Source organism: Rhinatrema bivittatum, chromosome 8, assembly GCF_901001135.1.
Source record: "Rhinatrema bivittatum chromosome 8, aRhiBiv1.1, whole genome shotgun sequence".
Classification (NCBI taxonomy): Eukaryota; Metazoa; Chordata; class Amphibia; order Gymnophiona; family Rhinatrematidae; genus Rhinatrema; species Rhinatrema bivittatum.
In genome coordinates, this window is record NC_042622.1 from 169,223,281 (window position 1) to 169,241,024 (window position 17,744).

At 48.6% G+C, this 17,744-nt stretch overlaps 1 protein-coding gene across 1 annotated transcript in view; it reads left to right on the forward strand.

Moving 5' to 3' along the window:
* The window catches only part of TTC19 (tetratricopeptide repeat domain 19), a 53,798-nt gene extending 36,692 nt beyond the window's left edge, over positions 1 to 17,106 (forward strand). The window contains exons 7-10 of the mRNA XM_029611269.1: positions 4,003 to 4,097; positions 11,230 to 11,384; positions 12,044 to 12,206; positions 12,735 to 17,106. Of these exons, the coding sequence (XP_029467129.1) occupies positions 4,003 to 4,097; positions 11,230 to 11,384; positions 12,044 to 12,206; positions 12,735 to 12,862 (541 nt within the window). The 3' untranslated portion in view covers positions 12,863 to 17,106. The remainder of the gene's footprint in view (positions 1 to 4,002; positions 4,098 to 11,229; positions 11,385 to 12,043; positions 12,207 to 12,734) is intronic.
* The last annotated feature ends 638 nt before the right edge of the window (positions 17,107 to 17,744 follow it).

Here is a 17,744-nt window from a genome sequence, read left to right on the forward strand (position 1 = left end):
GGCCACCTTGGTCGTCTTGGCTGTGACAAGTAAATCACAAAATCAGTTGAGGATTATGGGCTGCTTAAAGATCTCAGGATCGCAAGATGGAACTTCATCTCAGGAAGATGTTTGAGATGTCTGCCTTGATGCTCAGGGCAGCAGTGTTTCGCAGTTTTATGGCTTGCTCTTACTTCCTTTGGGTGCAGCAGATTCTGGTGGTGGATTCTGAGGAGTCAGTTTTCGAGGAGGAGGCAATGCGCCTGGAGTCAGGTTTAGCCTTCATTGCAGATTCCTTGTATTATTTGGTTCCGATTTCGGCTAGAAATATGATGGCGGTCTCTGTGGGATATTTATTGTGGCTGTGTAACCAGGTTGCAGATGGGTGGTCAAAATTGCAACTTGTATTCTTCCCTTTGGGGTAAACGCTCTTTGGAGAAGTTGGTTAAACTCTTGGGCGAGTCTAAGACTCATACATTGCCTGAATATAAACCTAAGAGGAGTTGAAAGTGATTCCCCAGCAGAGAGACATTTTGTGAAGCTAGGTGTTATTGTTTGGGAAAGAGTATGGCATCACAGTACCAGTCTTCAGGCATTTTTTATTAAATGGCAAATATGAACTTTCATTGATAATCTTTTATCTAAGAGCATCCTCAGGTCACATAACATGTTTTACAGTGATATTTTATGCCCATCAAGTTCAACTTGGGGCAGCTCTATAACATTTGACCTCCTTGTCAGGTAGATTTCAGTTTTTGAAAAATGTAATGCTAATATAGTGCAGAATAATCATTTCTTTATTGCTATTAAGTAACTTTCCAAGTCTTTATATATATATATATATTTGAAATGAAGCTATTGATAGGAATGGTTATGCGGTATACAAGTTTTATAAATAAATAAATCCCATACGTCTGGATTGGTCTGAGGGACAATAAGAAAAGGAAGATTGGTTCTTACCTGCTAATTTTCTTTCCTTGCAACCCATCCATGGAGGAGAGATTTTAAGTTGAAATTGAGGTTTTCACTGAATCCCCTGCTCAAAGGAAATAAGGGTGATGTTGTTTTGGCTTTGTTATATAGTTAAATGAATGAATAAATAAATAAAGTTCAGATTTAAATACCAAGAGTGCAGTGAAGCTTTTGTTCTCTGTCTCCATCTGCTGGTAGGGGAGAAAAACCCATGATAATGGACTGGTCTGGTGGGACTCAAGGAAAGAAAATTAGCAAGTAAGAACCAATTTTCCCCTATAATATAAACATCTCAATATATACAAAATGTAATTTTCTGTATAGGCATCATAGTCACTGTCAGTTAGCTGTGGGCTACCCCATAGCCAATGCCTCCTGCTGGGAGAGGCTGGGACTGCAGGCATCTTGTTTATAAAGTGCTCAGAATTACTTTGAAGGTTGCTTTTAAATCTCTGCTGGTAAACTGCCCTTCCATGTCATTCAGCTATACCAGCCCATGCTTCACTCATGGATTGTTTCCCCCTATCAGCAGATGGAGGCAGAGAACATGGCTTTTTTTTTTCCATTGTGAAATCATTGCCACTATAAGGGTGGTGCAGTACCGGAAACATCTGAGGTATTGAGCAGCGAGGGAGGTGCAAAGTGTACCCTGGGAACCCCATGGGAGGTCCCTGGTGCCCCCCCTCCCTGCTGTGTCCTGGGTCCCCTGCGGGGCATCAGATAACTGGGGGGTCTTGGCGAGAGGTGGTTCTGGAATGGGCGCCCTGGGAGCCTCCAGGCGCTGCAGGTAGGTGTTGTGCATAAGCACAATAAACTCTGGGGGAAAAAACTGGGGGACTGGGGGGGGCAAGCGAGGAGTCATCCAGGGGTCCCTGGGTAACTAAGGGAGTAACCGGCATCAGAATCGGTGGAGGACTTTCATAGGAATCCTCTTCTTCCTCCCCTGATGGCTGCAGAACACATTCTTGAGAATTCAAAATGGCCGCCGTTCCCGCTGAAAGCGGAGAAGGGGCCAGCACACACTGCCCGAGTTGCGCTGAGGCGCGGGAAGAATAGTTATCCAGCGGCCCGGAGGTGCCCTCCCCACCAGGGAGGCACCTAGAACAAATGCCCTCTCTCGATAATCTCAACCCTGGCTCGCTGCAGGCCGAGCAGCGGGACGGCCATGGCATGCTCTCAGCCGGGGGGTGGGGGGGAGCCGCGGAGGGGCCGACAGAGGAGAGAATCGCCGCGGGGAGCGGGTAAACACGCCTGCGCTCCCCCGAGTACCCTCGGATCGGCAGCAGAGGAATATCACCTCTCTGCTGCAGCGGCCCCGGGGAATGAATGTCTTGGGGCCGCGGGGCAGTTCGTGGCGAAAGTGGGGAGAGGCTGGCACCACCAGCTTCCACCACCCCAATCACAGCTCCGAAGCTGAAAGGAAAAAGTTCACAAATAAAAGCAAGAAATCCACTTACCCAAAAGAAGAGGGAGGGAGGGAATAGGAGGGGAGAAATGACTGAAGCAGAACTGCCTGCAAGCCACACAAACTTTCCTTCCTCCTTTGCTTTTTTTTTTTTTTTTTTAATTAAACTAACTCGATCCAACCTTAAAGGAAATACTTAGAAATAGATATACAATAGAGGAAAATATCCTCCATGCAGGGGATGCTCCAGGTTCCCCTACTCCTATCTGCTGGCATCAGAGAGATACTGAGCTCTTACAGAGGGTGCACTGGTTAATATGACAGCACCCTCCGAAGCTTTGTCTGACTCCATCTGCTGGACGGGGGACATAACCCACTGTCTGGACTGATCCTTGGTACTACAGGAACGAAAATTAGCAGGTAAGGAATAATTTTCGTATAGAGTGCTCAGAATTACTTTGAAGGTTGCTTTTAAATCTCTGCTGGTAAACTGCCCTTCCATGTCATTCAGCTATACCAGCCCAGGCTTCACTCATGGATTGTTTCCCCCTATCAGCAGATGGAGGCAGAGAACATGGCTTTTTTTTTTTCCATTGTGAAATCATTGCCACTATAAGGGTGGTGCAGTACCGGAAACATCTGAGGTATTGAGCAGCTCCACCACCAGGTCCTATCATCAGCTGGAGGCAAAAAATACTCAATTTTTCTGGTGCTGCACCACCCCTAGTAGTGGCAATGATGTTACAATGGAAAAAAACTAGTGTTCTCTGCCTCCATCAGCGGTAGGGGGAAATAACCCACCAGTGAAGCCTAGACTGGTGTAGCAGGATTAATGGAAAGAAAATTAACAGATAAGGGAAATTTTTCCATTTTACTGCAGCTAATTGCAGGGATCCCAAACGTATCTGGGCCCATTAGTTCTGAGAAAATACCTTTCAGGATGTGGGCCATGCTGGTCATGGCAATTTAAGTTTTGTTAGGACGGTGTCACTGTGATCTCTGAGGACTCTGGTGCACTGTTTGCTGTGAGGAAGGTAGTCTTTAAGAACTTTGGTTCATGAACAAATGGTAACTGAACTGTTACACTGAACTTTAAGTGAGCTATGAGGGAAACCTGCAAACCCTAGATCTATAAGTTTAACCCTTTTGGAACAGGGCTGCATCAGTGACTCCTGTCAGCTGCTAGTGCCCCTGTTGCTTCAGTGTAGTCCTGGACGACGGTTCTCAGACCAAGGGTCCATCAAGCCCAGCATCCTGTTTCCAACAGAGGTCAAACCAGGCCACAAGAACCTGGCAATTACCCAAACACTAAGAAGATCCCATGCTACTGATGCAATTAATAGCAGTGGCTGTTCCCTAAGTAAACTTGATTAATAGCCGTTAATGAACTTCTCCTCCAAGAACTTATCCAAACCTTTTTTGAACCCAGCTACACTAACTGCACTAACCACATCCTCTGGCAACAAATTCCAGAGCTTTATTGTGCGTTGAGTGAAAAAAAAAATTTCTACGATTAGTCTTAGATGTGTGCTACTTGCTAACTTCATGGAGTGCCCCCTAATCTTTCTGTTATTCAAAAGTGTTAATACAGAGGAGCCATGGGAAGCAGCTCTGCTGATGTTTCATTTTTACTTGCTGTTCTCTAGGCACCAGCTGGCCCTTGCTGGCTACCAGTTTTGCATTTTAACATTGGAAGAAAAGATGGAAAAGCAGAAAGATCTCCCAGAGAACATACTGACAGGTGTGTGGGAGCAAAGAGGGATTTTTCCTGCTGTTGATAGTGTGTTGCCCCGGGAATGGGACTCGTTAATCTAATGGGAGAGTTATCCATGCTTTTCCCAACTCTTTACACCCCAGCAGGACAACCAAACACTCACAGATAGGAGAATCTTATCTTCTTTACTCCATGTTCCCCTTGCTTTTCACCAGCCTGCTGTGATTCAACTCTCCTTTCAGCTCTCCCAAGCTCCACTACCTTTAAAGATACATTTATCTTGGGTGTACTCAGGCAGCAGAGGTTCTTCTCGCAGCCTATGGTAGACAAATTTCCGTCTCCCTTTGTTCTTTTAGAGAAAACGCCATGTGCTCTGTCTCTGAGATCTTGAAAGAACCAGTGTATGTATTTACGAAGTGAGACTTTGTGTCTCGAGGGCTGGGATAGAGGGCCTCTAAGAGGTTTTGATGCTTTGTGATTTGCTATGACTGAACATGCTGTTCCCTGAAAATACGTGGATCAGTCCAGACTCCTGGGTTTATGCATCCCTGCCAGTAGATAGAGACAGAGAAAGTTTCACTGACCCTGCTTTGCGATGGTTACTACCCCAAACCAATTAAGCCTGATACTTCACTTTGAATACATAATAGCGCAGCTCACTGCTTCAACGGCAGGGGGAATGAAGATAAGAGGATGTACATTCAGACAGCTACCAACAAGGTCTGAATTGCATAGTCTGGGTAAACAAATAAGCGTGGGAGTAGCTTGCTTGTTGTGGCGGTTACTACCCCAAACCAATTAAGCCTGATGCTTCACTTTGAATACGTATATAGCACAGCCTACTGCTTCAATGGCAGGGGGGAATGAAGATAAGAGGATGTACATTCAGACAACTACCAACAAGGTCTGAATTGCATAGTCTGGGTAAACAAGCGTGGGAGTAGCTTGCTTATTGCGGCGGTTAGGCTTGATACTTCACTTTTATGCAGCTCCAGCACTGCTCTCTACATCAATGGCAGGGGTGGAAGGAAATTAGAACCAAAAAAGTTACCAATAAGGGCTCTGACCTCTGCAGTCAAAGTAACAGATAAGTATGAGAAAAATAACTGTGAAAGCTTGCTGGGCAGACTGGATGGACTGTTTGGTCGTCTTCTGCCTTCATTTCTATGTTAATCCTTGGTGCCACCTGCAGTTCCTCGGTATTTCTCTGTCTCCAGCAGATGGTGGTTGGTCCAAAACCTGCAGTTCTGCAGTCTGGAGAGTTCTTTATTTTTTTTTCTTTTTCTGAGCCTTTCCTCCCAGGGGTGTTTGGGTCCTGGTGGGATCGTTCCTTGTTTGAGGTGGATGAGCTGGAAGTCTGAGACCTTTTTGTATGCTCGATCCATTAGTCTGTGGGGTATAAATCTGATAGTCCAGATCCCTCTCCTTCACAAGGCTGCTTAGGCAGCTGCAGGCTCAGGGCAGCTGGTGCTTTGTGGCTCAGCTTGCCTTTTCCTTTTTAAAATTCTGGTGGTTTTTTGATTCAGCTTTTATCTCTTTTTTTTTTTTAATTTGGCTGAATTTGAGCTGGACAGCTCTGTGTTCCATATGAGGAGAGACTGGCCAGATTTGTTTAAAGTTGTTTAAAAAAAAAATAAAAAGAGGAGCTGAGAGACCAGGTTTTCAGGTAAAGCATTAGGTCTCACGCAGGTGGCTCTCTCCCTCCGACCATTGTCAGCAACAGGGGAAAGGCTTCTTCCACCTCTCCCGATTGTGGTAGTGCTTTGAGCTTGGTGGGGGGGTTCCCACCAAGTAGAGGATGGTTCACGGCTTTGTCTCCTGAGCATGTGGAGCAGTGCCGGCATGCCTGAGCTACTTAGGGCTATGTGCGGCTTGCGTATCATGGGGAGAGGGACCTTCTGAGCCCCTGGCAGCCGCAAAATGAAGGAAGCGGCATTAAGGCTCTCCCACGATGGCTTTTTCTGAGCGCCGAAGTGCGGTCCATGTCGAGCCCCTGACTTCCGTCAGCGCGGGAACAGTGACCTTCTTGGCTGCTCCAGCAGCGCTGTCTGCGCAGACGGAGGAGGAGGGAGATTTTCCCCTGAGGCTTTCTCCGGCCCACCCGACCTCCATAGAGGGGAGGGGGGCAGTCTCAAATCTGCCTGTACCTGCAACCTCTAGTGCTGAGGCCATACAGTTCCTGAAGGCTCCTCCCACTTTCTCTGCTGATTTTGTCCTGCTTCATGAAGCTTATTTGGCTCAGCAGGCAGGGCTGGGCTTGGCTTCTAGGACTGAGTAGTCCCAGGGTAAAAGGCCTCCCTTGGGGACAGCATTTACTGGGTCCTGTGTACGCTGGTAAGGACTCAGATGACTCTGTTGGATTGCAGGAGACCCCCAGGGCTTGGGGCATTGTTGACACGGGACCAGGGAGTTGATCGGACGTGGCCGGCTTGTCTCTAGCGGATGATCCGGATGATATTCCAATTTCGGAGGGGGATGACCCTAAGGTACTCCGCTTGTTCCAGAAGGGGGAGTTTAGGTCCTTTGATTCCTTAGGTCCTAAAGGAGCTTGGGCTAAAATTCCCGCAGGAAGACTCAGACATAGGAGGAGCGGATCCAGTCCTGGATGGGCTTAGGGGTCCCCTGAGAGCCTTTCCCTATCATAAATCTGTGAAGAAAATGATGGATCGGGAGTGGGGAGCTTCCATCTCTGGCTTGAGAGTGGGAAGGGTGATGGCAAAGCTCTATCCTTTGCCGGAACAGACATTGGATCTCTTTTCCCTTCCAAAGGTGGACGCTGCGGTGTTGCAGTCACAAAGAAGATGACGATCCCCGTTGCGGGTTCTGCGACGTTGAAGTAACTTCAGGATCGGAAGTTGGAGATTCACCTCAAGAGTATCTTTGAAGTGTTGGCCCTGAGCCTGCTGGCGGCTATTTGCTCCAGCTTTATGCAAAGAGCTTGCCTGTTTTGGGTTCGGTACACACCAAGTGACTTTATTGGTGTGTACCGATCCTTTCCGCTTGGTGGCTACTTGCAATATTGGATCGGTTTCCAGTTTGTTTCTTTGGACCTGCTCTGGGTTCAACAGCTTCGGGATGGGCAGGGGAAATCTGGTGACGAGATGGCTAAAGCTGAGTGCTTGGAGGCGTCAGTTGTGTACATGGCGGTTGCCTTATATGACTTGGGAGAACTTTGTCACATATTATGAGATCCGCTGTGTCAGCCAGGTGGTTGTTGTGACTGCATAACTAGTCGGCAGATGTGTCATCTAAGTTGCAGTTGGATTCGTTGCCTTTCAAGGGACGCCTTTTATTTGGAGAGGATCTGGAGCACTTGATGAAGGATCTGGGAGAGAATAAGGTGCTTAAGTTGCTGGAAGACAAGCCTAAGGGCAAGCAGTCTTTTCAGTCTGTGTTGCGGTTTCATGATGTCAGGAGGTCATGTCATGCGAGAGGAGCCCCAGCTTCGCAGAAACAGTTCGCTCCTCGAGGTCAGTCCTGGGGGCAGTCCTTTCGAGGCGGTCGAAGGCCATTCCGGGCTTCCACAGGAAGCGGGGCTACAGGGGCTAAATCCTTACAATGAGGTGAGGCCTATCCACTCCGCCGTTCCTTGTATAGGGGGTCGTCTAGCTAGATTTTACAGGGAGTGGGCCAAGATCACTCAGGATCAGTGGCTCCTCAGCCTAATAAGAGATGGTTACACATTACATTTGCTCTGCTCATTCGTGACCTTATTCTGATCTTCCCCATCGGGTCATTGGAAAAGCGTTGGGCGGTTAGGGAGACGTTAGATTACTGGAATTAGGAACAGTGATTCAGTTCCTCAGGGTGAAGGGGCAAAGGTCGGAATTCTATTTACTTCATAGTTCCAAAGAAAGAAGGCTCTTTCTGTCTGATTCTAGACTTGAAATGGGTAAATGTGGCGTTAAAGGACTCGAGGTTCTGGATGGAGTCCCTGTGGTTGGTAATTGTGACAGTGCGCAAGGACGAGTTCCTGGCTTCTTTGGATCTGACAGAGGCCTACCTACCTACTCCCATGGTTTCTGAGGTTAATGGTACAGTGTTAGCATTTCCAGTTTCAGGCTCTCCCTTTCTGCCTAGCCACAGCGCCATGCACTTTCACCAAGATAATAGTGATGGCTGCAGCAGCATTACGGCATGAGGGAGTACTGGTGCATCCTTATCTAGATGACTGGCTCATCGGCGCAAAGTCAGAAGTTGTCGATCTGGGGTGCAGAAGGTAATAAAGACTCTGGAATTTCTAGGCTGGGTGGTGAATTTGGCAAAGAGCCACCTGAATCCGTTTCAGACTCTATTTGGGAGCTCGGTTCGACACTGAAAGGGCAAGGTGTTTCTGTCTGAGGAGAGAGTGTGCAAGTTACAGAGGCAAATCCGGCACTTGTTGGCTTTGCAAGTCCCCAGAGCCTGGGATTTTTTTTGCAGGTGCCTAGACTCAATGGCTTCAACACTGGAGTGGGTACCGTGGGCCTTTGTGCGTATAGGACCGCTACAGAGAGCTCTGTTGGCGCAGTGGAATCCATTGTTGGAGGAGTTGCATGTGCCCGTACTACTCAAGGTTTATGTGCGGAACAGTCTGCCTTGGTGGCTGCCAATGTCCAATCTAATTTGTGGTGTCGAACTTGAGGTTCATGATATGGTAATTCTTACTACCGATGCCAGTCTTTCTGGATGGGGAGCAGTGTGCCAGCGACAGTTGGCCCAGGATGGAAGGGGTCCCCCGAGAGTCTTTCCCTTTGATAAGTCTGTGAAGAAGATGGTGGATCAGGAGTGGGGAGCTTCCAACTCTGACTTGAGAGTGGGAAGGGCGATGACAAAGTTGTATCCTTTGCCGGAACATACGTTGGATCTCTTTTCCCTTCCAAAGGTGGATGCTGCAGTGTCGGCAGTCACAAAGATGATGACCATCCCTGTTGCGGAAGAAGCCTCTTGGTCTGTCAGTTGCTTAGAGATCAAAGCAGTGAGGTTAGCATTACTTGCTTTTCTGCCTTTGGTTAGAGGCCGATTGGTGAGGGTTTTGTTGGACAATGTGACAACTGTAGCATACATCAATCAGCAGGGAGGAACGAAGAGTTGAGCAGTGGCCCAGGAGGCGCAGGAGATAATTCTTTGGGTCGAACAACACTTGGTTCAGATAGCGACGTCACACATCGCAGGTGTCAAAAATGTCCAAACGGATTTTCTAAGTTGCAGGATGCTAGATTCAGGGGAGTGGGAATTGTCCAATTCAGCAATGCAGTTCATCCGAGAGAGGTGGGGCTGTCCCCATGTGGATCTAAAGGTGACTTATCTCAACGCGAAGACATCTCGCTTTTACAGCCGAAGACGAGAATTCGGGGCTGAGGGAGTTGACGCTTTGGTCCTACCCTGGCCTCAGGGGGTTCTGCTTTACATATTTCTCCCCTGGCCTCTGCTAGGCAAGGTGTTGCGTCGGGTAGGGAGACACCTGGGCAAAGTGTTGTTGGTAGCCCCAGAGTGGCCACGTCAGCCGTGGTTCGCGGATCTGGTCAACATGGCAGTGGATGGGCCGTTACGCTTCAGTTGTCTTCCACGCCTTCTTCATCAGGACCCCGTATTTTCAGATCAGGTTATCACTTTTGTCCAGTGACTTGGCTTTTGAGAGGCGACGTTTGAGACGAAGAGTGTACCCAGAGGGGATCATTGCTACTCTTCTGCAGGCTAGACAGACATCTACTTCATTGTCATATGTCAGAGTCTGGAAGGTTTTTGAGGCCTGGTGTATAACTAAAGGAGTTCAGGCCTTACGATCTTCAGTATCTCAGATTTTATCTTGTCTTCAAGAAGGTTTGATCAGGTAGTGGCTCTTGCTTGTTTGCGAGGTAAAATTGAGGGTTGCCTGTTGTCTTCTCATCCCGATGTGGTTAGATTTCTTCAGGGGTTAAGAATTTGCACCTTCCGGTGAGGAGAGTTTATCCATCCTGGAATCTTAATCTCATTCTCCGAGGTTTGTGTGAGGCTCCCTTTGAACCTCTCCGCAGAGCGACGATTAAGGATTTGAGTTTAAAGGTTGTCTTTTTAGTGGCCATTTGTTCGGCAAGGAGAATCTCTGAGTTGCAGGCTTTATCTTGCTGCGATCTATTCCTTCAGATCTCGGACTCAGGAGTGCCCTTGCAGATGGTCCCCTCATTTCTTCAGAAGGTGGTATCGGCTTTTCATGTTGATCAGATGGTGGAGCTTCTGGCTTTTCCGGAATTGGAGGCTTCTGCGCCTAATGCATGAGAGCTTTAGCTGTTGGATGTCCGCAGGGCTTTGTTGAGATATCTCAAGGTAACGAATGATTTTAGGAGGTTTGATCGTCTTCATTTTATGGAGTGGTTCGAAGAAAGATACCCAGGCTTCCAAGGCTACCATTGCGAGGTTGCTCAAGGAGGCTATTGGGTCGGCATACATTCTCAAGGGGCGTCAGGTACCTGAAGGTTTGAGGGCTCACTCTACACGGTCTCAGGCAACTTCATGGGCGGAGGTTCAGTTGGTTTCACCACAGGAAATTTGTAGCATGGCAACTTGGAAGTCACTGCATACTTTTGCAAGGCACTACCGTCTAGATGTAGGGGATCCAGAGTCTCGGTTGTTTGGCAAGAATGTCTTGCGAGCGGGACTCTCCAGGTCCCACCCTAAGTAGGGAGTTTTGGTACATCCCAGGAGAATGGATTGATCTGGGTATGTACAGAGAAAGGAAAATTGGTTCTTACCTGCTACATTTTGTTCCTGTAATACCACGGATCAGTCCAGAACCTGCCAGATCTATGGAGGTGGAGAGACGTCCGCTCAGCTGTAATTTTTTGATGCAATCTACAAATTTTTGAGGGTATGGAATACAGACTAGTTGGAAAGGTTTTTTCAAGTTTTACAAGTTTTGCAAATGTTTTGTGCTTGGGTACAGGTCAATATTGAGGAACTGCAGGTGGCACCAGGGATTATGAAGCAGTGTCCATGAAACTTTCTCTGTTTCCATCTGCTGGCAGGGATGCATAAACCCAGGAGTCTGGACTGATCCATGGTACTACAGGAGTGAAAATAGCAGGTAAGAATCAATTTTCGTATTTGAATTCTGCTTAGCTTTAGAGTCAGCACCTTACCACCTTGATCACACCCCTTCCGCCAAAAGAGTCAACAGATATATTGTGACTTTTTTTTTAAGCTGCAGAGAAATCCAACACCCGTCTCTTGCTGGGAATGAGCCTGGATTCCTATGGTCGCTATCTTTTGGCCAATAAACAACTGTCCCGCGCGCAAAGCATGTATGAAAAAGCCTTGAAGATCTGCCGAGAGGAGCAGGGAGAAACACATCCTCAGGTCAGGGGTGGGGAGGTGGAGGAGAATCATTGTGGAAATGTTCTGATATCCAGAAAGCAAAGAAGAAAGCCAGGGACTCTTGCATAAGAAACCGTACCACAGAAGAGGGGGTTAAAGCAGATTAGTGCAAAAGAGTAATTCAGCCTTGAGGTCTAAGACAGAATTTCATTTCTTCTCCTGGATTCTGTAGATTTGTAACGAGCATCTGCTGTAGTGCAGATCGTGCTTCTGTCCACCATAGCACAAGAACATGCCATACTGGGTCAGACCAAGGGTCCATCAAGCCCAGCATCCTGTTTCCAACAGTGGCCAGTCCAGGCCATAAGAACCTGGCAAGCATCCTGCTGCTTTATAACCAAACAAAAATTATTTCACAGGTGCCTTAATGGACCTTTGCTTCTGTTGCCAGTTTCTCATCTAGGTGTGCTGTTGCCTGTTCCTCCCTTCCAATTACCATTATTCCCCTCAATGAGATGACCTAATGCCTCTCCTCCCTACCTGCCCCATCAGACCATCTCCTGTTGCTCCTTTTTCTCCCCATCCCTTGCATGTCCTGCCATTGTTTCTCCCTTCCTGCATCCCCTTTTCACCTGGATGTCCTGCTGCCACTTCTCCTGCTTCCATCATTCTCAGCCTCTGACCTGCCTGTTCTTCTGCAGACTTTGATCCTCATGAATGACTTAGCCATGGTGATGGATGCCCAGGGTGCCCATGACAATGCATATATTCATGCAAAACGGGCATTGGAGTTGGCAAGGCAGACAGAACATCCGGAGCAGCACATTATGTTGGGAAACCTGGCAGGAATCCTTATGCACAAAGGTAACCGAGACCCTCACCTACAGGGACGGTAGCATGGGAAAGGGTAGGGCAGACCTCTGCCTATAGACAACAGCACACTTGCTGCCCAGGCAGGCATGGGCAGATCCTAATGTACAGATCAAGTCTCCCTGCAACTTCCCCTTGCTATTTTAGAAGAGACTCCCAACCATAGCATCGCCGGTGTAGTTCAGCCCTACATTCCAGAGCTGGTGTCCTTTGTCACAAAAGTAACCAGATTTACGGAAAAATTCACAAATAGGATTCCTACTTAACAAGTCATGATTTAAGAACTTGAAACTAACCATCACCCTCTTTTACATGGGTTATCTTTTTAATTTCCTACACATCTGAGCAGGATCTGAACCAGTCACCCACTGGTGAAAGGCTCTAGTGCTGTGACTTCCCCCTACCAGTTCAGTCTTGATGAGTAGCAGCCCCCAGTGCTGGTTAGGTTGTGTTTGAAAGACTTGGTCCAGCCCCTTCCTGTTTACACATTCTCCTGCCATACTGTTGTCTCTTGGAATACAGAAAGCTTTGCAGAAGCCCAACGGATATATGAGGAAGCACTGAAACAGGCAGAGCAGAAAGGCGACATCATCTCAGTGAAGCAGATTCAGGAGGGACTTGCTGAACTGGCCAGAAGACGGGGATCTTGAATGGAGAGGAGTCTGCTGTCCCTCCCAGGTCTTTGCATAAGTGTTTGTGGAAGACTAAATGGACACTGCAGGAGGCCACAGGTGAATACTGTGACACAAGCAGCTCTGCTCTTGAAACAGTAATGAATAAACACATGACTGAGATATTGTCACTAGCTGGCAACATGAGATCTTAGAAAGATGTCAGTATAGGATCACCATTTACTAGTGGGTTTGGCTTTGTGGTGGGATGACAGCCATAACAAAGGACCTCACCTCTCCTTATCTTGTGCTGACTGATGGAATGCTTTGTCACTCACAGAACTCCTTCATATTATACACACAAAGGTACTGCTCAGATTTTCAGCATTAGCTCCATTCTCTCAGCCAGGGCTTCCCAGATTTTCAGGAGAGCCATCATGAATATACATGAAATTGCTCATAGTTGAGACTAATTATTATACATATTTATACCATGTATGAGTTTGGTTACATAGACTCAGCATGTGCAGTGTCATTGCATAAATTGTGCAAGTTCCACACTCCTGAATCCTTAGCATTACTCATGCTAAGAAAACACATTTCTCCTAGGGCAAGCAGAATGTTAGTCCTTACACATGGGTGACATCATTGGATGGAACCTGGCACGGAAAACTTCTGTCAAAGTTTCTAGAACTTTGACTAGGCACACTGAGCATCCCAGCATGCCACTATCCACGCGTCCACGTGGGGTTCCCCTTCAATCTCTTCTTTTCCATGGAGCTGTTTGCCTCATGGGTTTTTGGAGCTCAACAGAGTCTTTCTCGATACTTTTTTCGGTACTTATCTGCGCTGGGCCCCCTTCCTTTGGTGCTTCAGGGCAGCAAGGTAAGCTTTTTTTGTACCTTCTTTGCGATTGATTCCCGACTGTCATCCTCTGTATCCATTGGTCATTGACTGCTCGCCGGCTCTTTTTCATGGCATTGTTGGGTTTTTGCCAATACCCCTAGTGTCCGCGGACCATGTGTATTACGGATCCACATGACATTTGCATCCTCTGCCTGGGGGCATCACACAATATCCAGGGGGTGTTGTCTTCACGACCAAATGACCTCCAAGGGTCGTCTGGCTCGACTTGATAAAATGGAAAAACACTTTGTTTCTTAAAAAAAAAAATCTGACCCTTTGATTCTGGTGTTGGACGCCTCTACTCCCAAGGACCGTGGGGAACTAATGGAGCTGCTTCCCTCGGTGTCCACTCCTCCGGCGCCTTCACGTGAGTGTGGGGCTGGGGATAGGCCTTTTTCAGTGTTGTCACGCTCCAGGACCTCAGGATCATCTCCATCCTCGGCACCAGGTAAAGACCAGAACGAGCACTGGGAAACCTCGGAAGCATTGGCACCGGTCACCATCATCACACAGTGCCGGGCTCAGGGCAGCACCGGGGTCCTCCGTGCTGCCCCCAAAGTGATCCCGCGGAGAGGAGGCATCGACCTCCATCGTACCCGGGGCCGGGTACCAAGAGGTCCCATCAACATTGGGGCCTGGTACCAAGAGGTCCAAGATAAGCTCGCTGACCTGTCCTGTACTGGGGAGAACTTGTTTGGGGACAAGATGCGGGATGCTGTGGCTCAGCTGAAGGGCCACCATGAGACCCTTCAGCATCTCTCTGCCAGCACTTTGGACCCTCTATCCTCAGCATGAAGTCCTCATGTCAGGGCAGCAGAAGGTCATTTTATTGCCAGAGGAAATATTATCCTCCGGACCCACGTACTCATGTGCTGCAAGAGAATTCAAGGGGCCGCTCTCGACAACAGCGGACTCCCAGACCTCAGTTGGCTCCCCAGCAAAACCCTGCCCCGGGGTTTTGACTGGTCCTGAGGGAGCATAAGCCCGGTACCCCTACCCTTGGCCTTGCCGCCCCTGGTTGGACATCAGCTACAGTCCTTCCAGAACCAATGGCCATAGATCACCTCAGATCAGTGGGTCCTGTCCATCCCTTGAGGGTTAAATTTCCTGAGTGTCCCAATGGACTCTCCCTCCTGTTCGTCGTGGGGCCAGACCTGAGAGCCTTGAACAAATATCTATGAAGAGAAAAGTTCAAGATGGCCTCACTGGGCACCCTGATTTCCCTTCTGCAAAGAGGGGGCTGGCTTTGCTCTCTCAACCTAAAGGACGCCTGTGCCCACATAGGAATCTCCCCCAGTCACAGGAAGTAGCTACGATTCCTGGTAGGCAACAATCACTTCCAGTACGAGGTGTTGCCGTTCGGACTGGCCTCGGCCCCATGTGTCTTTACCAAGTGCTTGGCAGTCGTGGATACACACCTTCGAGGTGTTGCCGTTCGGACTGGCCTCGGCCCCATGTGTCTTTACTAAGTGCTTGGCAGTCGTGGATACACACCTTCGTCAACTTAGGGGTGCACGTCTTCCCCTGCTTGGATGATTGGCTGGTCAAGGCAGCAACACGTGAAGGGGTGCTTCATTCCCTCACCTTACCATACGGGTGATGGAATCCCTTGGGTTTGTCATCAACTAACCAAAGTCCCATCTTGTTCCATCAACTCAGTTGGACTTCATCGGGGCCCACCTGGATACAACCCAAGGCCGGGCTTTCCTTTTTCACGATCGAGCGCTTGCTCTAGTGTCTCTGGTGAGTTTGGTCCACTCCAGCTGATGAGAGCCTGTGACCCAACAACCGCCTTATGCGTCGGTTGTTGGGTTACATGGCTGCATCGGTCCATGTCACCCCTGTGGCCCGCTTGCACATTTGGAGAGCCCTGGTGCCAGGCCTCCCAGGATCTTAGTGTGCGGGTGCGCATCACGCCACCCCTCCAGGTCTCCTTGTTCTGGTGGGAAATTCTCCCCAACCTGGCGTCCTTTCAGACTCCACCATGTCAGGTTGTGCTCACTACGAATGCTTCCATCCTGGGCAGGGGGACTCATGTGGATGGCCTCCACACACAAGCTCACTGGTCAGCTCAGGAGGCTTTTGGCCAGATCAACATCTTGGAACTTCAGGCGATCAGGTGTGCTCTGGGCGTTCTGGGATTGCCTATCCAGTTGAGTGGTCCTGGTCCAGACCGACATCCAGGTAGCAATGTGATACATCAACAAGCAAGGAGGTACTGGATCACTCCTCCTCTGCCAGGAGGCTGTCCAAATTTGACTGGGCCCAGTTCCAGGGAATTCTGCTCCAGGCGGGATACCTAGCAGGATCAGAGAATGTGGTGGCGGATCACCTGAGCCGAGCGTTCCACCCCCACAAATGGTTCCTGGACCAGGCAATAGCGAATCGTCTTTCCCGCCTCTGGGACATAGATCTCTTTGCCTCCCCCTACAACAACAAAGTGAGCAATTTCTGCTCCCTTCACTGGGGAACCAAGAGGCCAGCCTCAGATGCCTTTGTCCACCATTGATGCAAGGGCCTTCGGTATGCATACCCTCCACTTCCGCTGGTGTTGAAGACTCTCCTGAAGTTCCAGCAGGATGAGGGGACCATGATTCTCGTATCCCCCTGTTGACCGAGACAGGCTTGGCTCCCAATCCTTTGGGACCACTCTGTCGGGGAACTGATCAGTCTAGGGACCTCCCCCGACCTGATCACACAGGATCAGGGTAGGCTGCACCATCCCAACCTCCGGGCACTGTCTGACCAGTCTGGATGTTGAGAGGTTAGTCCTGCAGTCCCTTGACCTCTCTGAGGATGTCTCTCTTGTCCTGAAGGCTTCTTGAAAGCTGTCCACCAGGAAGTCATACACTTTGAAGTGGAGGAAGTTCTCTATTTGGTGTGAGAGCTATGACTTAGATCCATTCTCTTTTCTTACTCCCAAGTTGTTGGACTACTTGCTATCTCTTTCTAATCTGGTCTGAAAACAAATTCGGTCAGAGTGCACCTCAGTGCTATGGGGGCCTACCACTACGAGGTGGATGGTTCACCGATTTCAATGCATCCTGTGGTGAGCCGGTTCAGGCGAGGTTTGCTTCATTGAAACCTCCCCTGCGGCCTCCTTTGTGTCCTGGGATCTTAACGTAGTCCTGGCTCATCTCATTCAAGATCCCTTCGAGCCACTGTGTTCCTGCAAGTTGAAGTACCTGACATGGATCAGTCCAGAGACCCGTCCCCATCTTTCGAAAGACTTCCTCGCTTCAGGATGTTGCTGAGCTGATGTTTGATATAGTCAGAGTAAAGCAAAAATTGCTTACCTTGTAATAGGTGTTATCCCAGGACAGCAGGATATAGTCCTCACATATGGGTGACATCATCAGATGGAGCCCTGGTACGGAAAACTTCTGTCAAAAGTTTCTAGAAACTTTTGGCTGGCACTCTGAGCCTACTGAGCATGTCCAGCATGCCATGATATTCTCAGCCACAGGGGTCTCCCTTCAGTCTTGTTTGTAGCAGTATGCGAGAGCTAAAAAAATAAAATAATAAAACGTATCGAACCCAACTCCGCGGGGTGGCGGGTGGGTTCTGTGAGGACTACATCCTGCTGTCCTGGGATAACACCTATTACAAGGTAAGCAATTTTGCTTTATCTCAGGACAAGCAGGATGATAGTCCTCACATATGGGTGATTAGCAAGCTACAGGCAGAGTCATTCTTACATTAAACCAACAGCATACAACTTGTGCAACAGGCACAACAACTGGTGTACTGCTGGAAAAGAAATGAAGCAGCATGAAAATCACAGCAGGATGGATGTAGAAGGAGTTGGTGTTATACTGGAAATAAGTTCTTTAAGACAGATTGTCCAAATGCTGAATCTTGTTGTGCTTCTTTATCCAAACAGTAATGAGCTGCAAAGGTTGCAGCTTTACATATGTTGCAGCTTTACATATGTCAAGAATGGGCACTGAACGATAGTGTGCTACTGATGTAGACATAGCCCTTACTGAGTGTGCTTTTACTCGCCCCTGGAGAG